This window comes from Tenrec ecaudatus, chromosome 3 (genome assembly GCF_050624435.1).
Source record: "Tenrec ecaudatus isolate mTenEca1 chromosome 3, mTenEca1.hap1, whole genome shotgun sequence".
Classification (NCBI taxonomy): domain Eukaryota; kingdom Metazoa; phylum Chordata; class Mammalia; order Afrosoricida; family Tenrecidae; genus Tenrec; species Tenrec ecaudatus.
This window is the reverse complement of record NC_134532.1, coordinates 90,314,427-90,322,811: the sequence shown is the minus strand read 5'-3', so window position 1 is coordinate 90,322,811 and position 8,385 is coordinate 90,314,427. Positions and strand designations below refer to the sequence as shown.

Genomic DNA, 8,385 nt, shown 5'->3' with positions numbered 1-8,385 from the left:
GGATTTTTGTTTCTATATGTTGAGGTGTAATTCATACAAGAGAACAAACATCTGTCTTGGAGGAAGTACAGCCAGAATACCCCTTAGAAAGTAGAACAAAAATGTCATCTTACGAATTTTGGACGTGCTTTCAGGAAGAATATCCTTGGATAAGGATATCATGTTTAATAGACGATCACCAAAGAAGAAGATCCTGCATGAGGCGGATTGACATAGTGGCTGCAACAATGGGCTCACACAGGCCGGGCCCTGTTTTCACTGTGGAACATAGGACTGCTGTGAGTCAGAACTCCCTCAACAGCACCTAACCACATGCACTCATGCCAGTCCCACTGACATGCAGAAAGTCTCAGCTTTCTCGCAACTCCGCTTTCTCCTAAGGTTTCTTGTATGTGTGTGTGTTGGGGGGGGCAGTAGATGATGAGACTTTCTACTTCCATTAAGATCTGCAGTCTCAGGAATCCACAGGGGCAGTTCTACTCTGTCCTGCACAGTCAGAGAGAGTCAGAATTGACTCTATGACAGTGAGCTGTGTTTATAGTACATGTTAGGTGCTGTGTTAGTGCAGGAAGACTAGAGAAACAGATCCAGAGACACTCATATGTATATAAAAGAGAGCTTTTATCGAAGAGTAATTGCATATTAAGAAACATCCCAGCCCAGTCCAGATCAAGTCCATAAGTCTGATATTAGGCCATAGTCCAGTCTATAAATTCCTCTTCAGACTCACACAACACATACAATCATGCCAAATGCAGGAAGATCACAGGCTTGTGGGTAGAATCTTGTGGACCCATTGGTGGTGGAAGCATCTCCAGGGCTCTGGCTGCCATCAGTGTGGCTCCATGTGGCTTGTCAACTGGAAAGTGAAGCAGAGAGAGGTGTGTTCCACCTCCAGGGAGGAAGACAGGAGAAGAAACCTGAGAGAAACCTCAGGAGAAGGCTATGCCTACACAGAGGCATTATTGGCTATGACCTGATTGACAGGTCCATGCCTTCACTTAAGTTGACAGGTTATGTAACTACCACAGATACTCACAGCACCCTATGTATAACAGAAAGGTAACAGTGCTAAGTCCTGTGATTCTCACAATTGCAATTCTTTTTGTTCCTATTGTTGCAGCCACTATGTACACAGACTAGTAAAACTGATAAAATATTATGAATTGATGAACCTGAATAAAGAGCATTACTATTATAAGTTTTGAAGTTTCTGATTATTTTAAAACATATTTTTAAAGTGATAGTGAATTACCAAAAATTTAGAAAAGTCAACAACAAAAGAAAACCTAATAGGAAGATTTGATTCTGAGACCTCAATAAGAGTTGCTCAAACACTATAATACATAATCTGTAAGAAAAGATTTCAAGAAATGAAAAAAAAAGTTGACTTGTCAGCAGAATGTATTTTTACAGCTTAATATATCCATTAGCACAGGAAAAAGGAGCTTTAAATCAGAAAATCAGAGTGTGGACTCACAGCTCTCATTGGTTTGATACATACTCTCCCTAAGCAATGTTTCCATCTTCACAAAGTGGAACCTTAGGGAGGGACCCCGATGTGGATCTCTTTCCATTGTGCTATCTACAAATGACAAGCACATTGAATAGGATGTTGCCAAGAATTGAGTTCATTTTTTTGTGTTAGTTCATTGTTTTCTTAAGTTTGGCATTTAATACACCTTTTAGAAATAAGTAAAGTTGTTGCTTATCAGACTAAGATCTAGTTACATGAAATGTTAAAAAATTTGTAAAAACCCCAAAATAGTTACAAACCAATAAGTTTGCATTTCAATTAATCCTTTTACAAGGGTGTTATTTTTAAAATATCCTCCAAGTTAGAAATTTGTTTTAAATTTTGTGAAGAAGGTGTTTACAGAGGTGATCAGTTTCCTATTCAGCCGCTGGTTCAACTCTTTCATTGTAATTCCTCCGTGTACCATCACTTATTCCACTTCCTGTCTGGCTCCTGTTTCCACTCATCCCCCTCCCCTAACCCTCTGCCCTTTGTGGGCAAATGCTACCATTTGGGTCTGAAATGGTTGGCGAGTCTAAGGAGGAGGAGAGTTCAGTTCCAGACCTGAAAGGTGAGCACCAGAGTAGAGGCTTCCATCAGCCTCCAGCCAGTACGCCGAGCTCTTTGATGGCTTTGACTTCCGGTCCACACGTTTCTCCCACTCTATCCAGGACCTTCTGATGTGATCCTGTCCAGAGCAGTTGGCAGCAGTAGCTGGGCACCATCTAGTTCTTCTGGGGACTACTGTTTGCATAGACCATTAGACCACTGGACTAATGGTTAGAAATTTGTTTCTGAAATAAGTTTTCATATAAAGCCAAGTCCTTGTGACGTAAGGATGGTTTTACAGTTTTAAGTGATTTTTGAAGTACTCCTGTTTCACTGCAGTTGCTTCTAGTCCATTTTCTTAAAGAGCCAGCAAGACAGCTTCTTTGCAGAGGTTTCTAAGGTCAGCTCCAGAGGAAAAAAAAAACCAAGTTTCTGCAGCTAGGCTTTCTAAAGAAACATCGGTCTGACTGGCAAGAGTTATATTTTTTTAAGTACAAAAAACCCAAACCAAGCTCATTGCCATCGGGTCTATTCCTGTTGATGCTATACAAGGTTTCTAACTGTCAGTCTTTACAGGAGTTGGTGGCTTTGAAAAAAGCAGGGCTCCTTTCTAAGGTACCAAAAAAAAAGGAAACAATTAAAAGAAAAAACTCACTGCTATCTAGTCAATTCTGACCCATGGCAACCCAGTAATTGTTGACCTGACCCTGTGGACTTGAACTGCCAACCTTAAGGTTAGTAGCGTAACTGGTCATCCACTATGTCCGGGTTCCTTTACAGAAGACATGAATTGTGGTTATGAAAATTATGGAATAAATCAGTGTAAGTAAACTGTGTTTGTTTAAACAGTAGAGTGATGTTTCGTCACGTGCAATGAAGTGTAAACATTCGACATTTGGGGATTTCTAGAGTTGCCCGTTGACTTTCAGACCACGAAGTGGCTAGGCCATCAGTAGTACAAGTGCCATTTCCAGGGCCAGCGCTTTCCAGCGTCGTGCGGCCTGTCTATTGGGCATTTCCAGCCCGGGTCCCGGGACAGCTTACAAGAACCGAGAGCCCGGAGGCCGGAGGAACCGCGGAAGGGAGGCGAGCCCAGGCGAGCCCGCGCGCATGCGCGCCCCGACGCAGCCGCTCCCGAACGGCCCGCCCCGTGACGTCACCGCCGGTCGCGCTGGGCGGCAACCGGCGGGAGTTTTTCAAAATGGGAGCGCGGAAACGCCGCCCAGGCCTCGGAAGGTGTCCGGTCAACCTTTCGGTGGCTGTCCCGTCGTCGCCGGCAGCGGCGGCCTAGACAGCTGAACCTGATGGGCGCCAAGACCGGCTGGCTGCGTGGAGCGCTGCCTCGGAGGCTGTGCGTGGCGGGAGCCAGCCCGGAGAGCCCCGGCCGGGGCCGGGGAAGATGGCGACCTACATCGGGGAGAAGATCGAGGTGAGACGACTCGGCCGTCTCAGCGGGGCCGGGGAGTCGGACGGCAGGACTCGAGGCGCCGCGGGAAGGGGTCGTGCGGCCCTAACGGCGGCGGAGCGGGCGCCGGTGGGCTTTGGGTCGGCTCCGAACCGCCGGAGGGCGGCCGGGGCCCCGGGGGCCGGCCCGGCTGTCGGGGCGGAGCGGCACGCCCCTCGGGGCCGCGGAGGCGGCGGCGCAGGTGGGTGGGAGGCTGTTGGTCCCGCCCCCGCTTCCCACCCCCGCAGCTGGCCGTCAGCTGTCCCGCCACGGCCGCCGCGCCGGGAGAAGGGGTGCTGCCCCCCCGCCCTCGCAGCGGATGGCTGTTACCTCGGCGGGCGCTGCGGCGGGATGTGCTGGCGGGCCGGTTGCCCGGGGTTTGGGTAGAGTGGGGGGAAGGCGCTGCGGCGCAGGTCTCAGGTCCGCTCTGCTCCGCGTGCAGCCCAGCCTGGAGGAGGCTGGGGAGCAACATGCAACCCACCTCCAGCACCTGCGCTATCGAGGTGTGTGCGACCCGTCCGAATTTTGTCAAATGTCACTGCCCTATCCGTTTTAACTCTTGCACTTTCCTGTCCATCTCAGTGTGCCTTTCGACTCCCATGACTCGTCACACATAATCTCTCATTTTTAACTTTGAAGGACTTCAAAGTTGGAAATCTGCTCGGTAAAGGATCCTTTGCTGGTGTCTACAGGGCTGAGTCCGTTCACACCGGTTTGGAAGTTGCAATCAAAATGGTAAGAACATATTAATCGACTTCTCTCAAGTAACTAAAGTTGTGTTATTTGAGATGTCAGCGATTCCCTTAACTGTCAGCCTTTTCTTTGATTATGTGAAGAGCTCATTGCTTCGGCAAGAGAACAGCCAAGTTCAGCAATTGAGCCTAAGGACATCTTTGGAGAGGCTTGACCTTGCTTAATTTCATTGTGTAGTACATACATGTTTCATCTTCAGTGATCAATAGACAGGGTACCTGCGGTGATTATGTGTGCTTGGAGTAATTGGTAGAAACGTGAAATAAAAAAGTAAGCATATACTTGTTCATAGTTCTGTCTTGTACACTCTACCAGAATTCATCCGAAATACTATTTTTGATTATTGGAAATGAGTCTAACAAACGTAACAAATGTACAACTGGGAAATGGAAAGGAAGTTTTGTTTTAGAGGTGGGATAAATTTGTTTCTGTTGGAAGGTTGCTCTGTTAGAATGTACTGGGAGAACGGAGTATGCACTACCAAGCACTCTCTTAGGTGCATGGGGAAATAATAACTGGGCTTCATAAAGGAGGTAAAAGTACATGAGACTGACAAGTTGAAGTGATTTTTTAATGTTAACCTTTTTAAAAATTATAATTACAGTGAAAGGCAGAACTTGATAGGACTGCATATTTTTCTGTGCCTTCTGCTTTGGGCAGGGTAAAATCTTAGCTCTTTTCTGCCCCTTGTTTTGTGGACAATATTTGAGTTTTTCTTCTCTTGATACATTTCCACCTTGCCTAGGTTCTGCCTCTCCTAGATTTTACTGTATTTTATAATTACTTTAAACACATTTTTACACCTTGGCCTACAACCTGAAAGGTCGGCAATTCAAAGTCACCAGCCACTCCACTGGAGAAAGGTGAGACTGTTTTACAGTCTTGGAAATCCACAGGGGCAGTGCACTCTCCATGAGTGGGAATTGACCCTATGGCAGTGGGTTTTGTTGTTGCTAAACACATATTATCCTGTGAAAGATGCTTTTCTTTCCATTTTACACGTTAGGTAACTGCGGCCTAGAGAAATTAAGCTGTTTTTGTTTGTCAGTCCTGATCCTTCCCATCAGTTATTTATGTTGATTCTTCATACACACTTGACAGTGTTATGTGTCGTGGAACTGTAAAGCTAATAAAGAGGTCTCTAACTTCTTTGGTCCACATTTTCCCATCTGTAAAGTATTACTGCTTCTGGGCTTTTTACTCACTAAGTCTCCCAAACCCACAGGGCTGATTTCACACTGCCTTATGGGTCACTGTGGTTCGACATCAACTCAGTGGCAGTGAGTTTGGTTGTGGAAAGCAGCCCTGATTGGTGCTTTTAAAACTTCTCTGTGGAACAACTATGAATCTGTTTGTATCTGGAGCAAAGGAGAATGAAGGAAACCAAAGAGTTAAGGAAGCAATTTGTCCACAGGGCTAACGGCCTGCACAGACCACCACCTCATCTACCCTCGGACCAGAGGAGAATGGTAGAAAAAAATGTGCAATAAAACTCAAAATTCATTAAAAAGATCAAACTTGCTAGATGAATAGAGACTGCAGGAATCTCTAAGACTATCTCTACGATATTCTTTTGCCCTTTTAAAAACTAAGCACTCCTAGAGATCACCTTTTAACTAAATAATAGATTAGCTTATAAGATAAACAATGAATAATTTGCTTGGCTGGAAAACCAACAATAGATCTCTTGGGAAGCATTTGCTCAAAAGGACAGGGAAATTGGAGATAGGATGGAAACGGGGAGAATGTTCACATAATGCAAGGATAAACAGATGTCATAGACAATATGTGTATAAATTGTTGAATGGGAAACTAATTTGCTAGGTTCACTTTCACATAAAACACACATGGAAATTTGTTTAGAAGGAAAATGCATTTCTTTGTAGAACTTCTTAGGTATCATGAAAGGAAAGAAAAGGGGAGGCTGTATAAGTGAGATCATATAATGCATGTCTGACTGGCTTCATTTAGGGTAATGTTTCCGAGGTTTCTCCATAATGGTATGTATCCACTTCATTTTCCTTTGTGGCTGAATAATAGTCAATACACAAACACAGATTTATTTATTTGTAACACATTTTATTTATTCATTTACCTTCTAATGGACCCTTAGGTTGTTTTCCACCTTTTGGCTTCTGTGAGTAAATGCAGAAACATTGACATGCAGATCTGTTTTCAAGGTTTCGTTGAGTGGAATTGCTGAGTTGTATGGTACAGAGTTGACTTTAGACAATTTCACTTCTGAAACTTTATCATCAACATTTAAACCCATCGTTTGTTATTTTTAGATAGATAAGAAAGCCATGTACAAAGCTGGAATGGTACAGAGAGTCCAAAATGAGGTGAAAATACACTGCCAATTGAAACATCCTTCTATCTTGGAGGTAAGATACACATCCTATAAGCTGTCAAAGAGACTGGGTTTTTTGTCTATTATAACTTATTCACTCTCACATTTCAGCTATATAACTATTTTGAAGATAGCAATTACGTGTACCTGGTATTAGAAATGTGTCACAATGGAGAAATGAACAGATATTTAAAGAACAGAATGAAACCCTTCTCAGAAAACGAAGGTAGGCTTTTTCCGCCCTCTCCTAATTATGAGTTTTGACTGTTAAATTTTAATTTTGAAGAATGTGCTATCTTGTAATATGTGCTGTTTGATGAAATTATTTCAATTGGTGCAAGCAAAGCAGATCTGTGTGTACATCAAACTTTTGTATTTGACATAGCATTTAAAGTCCAACGATAGAACTCTTAAGGGGACCGTTCTTAGACAATTAGTGTCATTTGGGAAAACAAAGCTAGCATTGTTTCACACTATAAAATGGATTAAATTCTTGATGGATTAGATGTAATTTATTTTGTAAGTATATTTACTCATTTTTTTCGGTGGTGATACTGTTGGGTAACTGTTGGACTCGTAACCAGTAGGTGAGCAGTTCAAATCTACCAGCAGCTCTGAGGGATAGAGATGAGACTCTGCTCCCATAAAGATTTACGGCCTCTGAAACCTTCTACAAGATCACTGTTCATTGAAAGCGATTTGATGGCAGGGCATTTTCATTCAGGTGCCAACTGAGCTGTGGTGCTCACCTGCGAACTGAAGGGTGTTTTCAGAGGAAAGATGTGGTAGTCTGCTTCTGTAAAGAGCTGCAGCCTTACTTGCACTTACTCTAGCCCCAAGAGAACAACAGTTCTTATGACACGACCCTACGTGATGTTCGACTCATGAAGAGATCCCTGAAGATATGGGTGTTATATCTAAGTGTGGTGAAGAAACTAGTTGGTGCTCAGCTATCAAAAAGAATAGCCTCTCGGGTCTTACAAGACTTATTTCCAAACAAGCAGTCATCTAAGTGAGGTGTCAACTAAGTCCACATGGAGGAAGTGCGCCAGTCTATGTGATCCAAGGATTGAAATATAATCTAAATCTAAAGGAGAGAACGGCATCAGAACTTAAATTATGAACACCTGGTTTCTGTAGTGAGGTCAAAATGTAGTATCTGCTCATTTGATCTCCCTTTAGACCTATGTTAAAGCTGTGTCAGTATATAAAAGTGAAGGGGATTAATTCTCCGGTGCGTCCCCTGGAACCATGGACCAGGGATGTGAACAGCCTAGCTAGCATTGGAAATGCATTGGAAAGGGGATGATTGCAGATGCAGTTAGGTTACAATTTAGCACCTATTATTTGATCTTCCTTACGATCTATTTAAATTTTTGTACTTTTTAATATTTTTTGCTTTTCAGTTGAGGTTTTTATCTGTTTTACCTTGGTATTCTTGTTAGGTTTTTTTGTTCGTTGGCTTGTATTTTAAGAAGACTGTATGTGAAATCCAGGAAAGGTTAATCTATAGAGACAGTAACTGGATTGCCTTGGGGGTGTGGCAGGGGAGGTTGAGGGGAAATGGGTAGCTAATAATGAGTAGAAGAATGAAGAAAATGTTCTAAAACTGATTGTGTTGATTATTGTACACTCTTCTTGATGTGATTGAACTATTGCATTGTACAATCTATGAATTATAAGCCAATAAAGCTGTTGCGGGGCAGGGACGGGGGGAATAAAGAAAAAGCCTCTCCAAAGATTTACCATCTTAGAACCCATATAGGGCAGTTC

General features: G+C 43.4%; 1 protein-coding gene across 1 annotated transcript in view; it reads left to right on the top strand.

The window, feature by feature from the left end:
- The first annotated feature begins 3,252 nt into the window (after nt 1-3,252).
- PLK4 (polo like kinase 4) overlaps nt 3,253-8,385 on the top strand; it is a 28,907-nt gene continuing 23,774 nt past the window's right edge. Inside the window, exons 1-4 of the mRNA XM_075543819.1 lie at nt 3,253-3,494; nt 4,149-4,244; nt 6,551-6,646; nt 6,724-6,838. Coding sequence (XP_075399934.1) covers nt 3,465-3,494; nt 4,149-4,244; nt 6,551-6,646; nt 6,724-6,838 — 337 coding nt within the window. The 5' untranslated portion in view covers nt 3,253-3,464. The remainder of the gene's footprint in view (nt 3,495-4,148; nt 4,245-6,550; nt 6,647-6,723; nt 6,839-8,385) is intronic.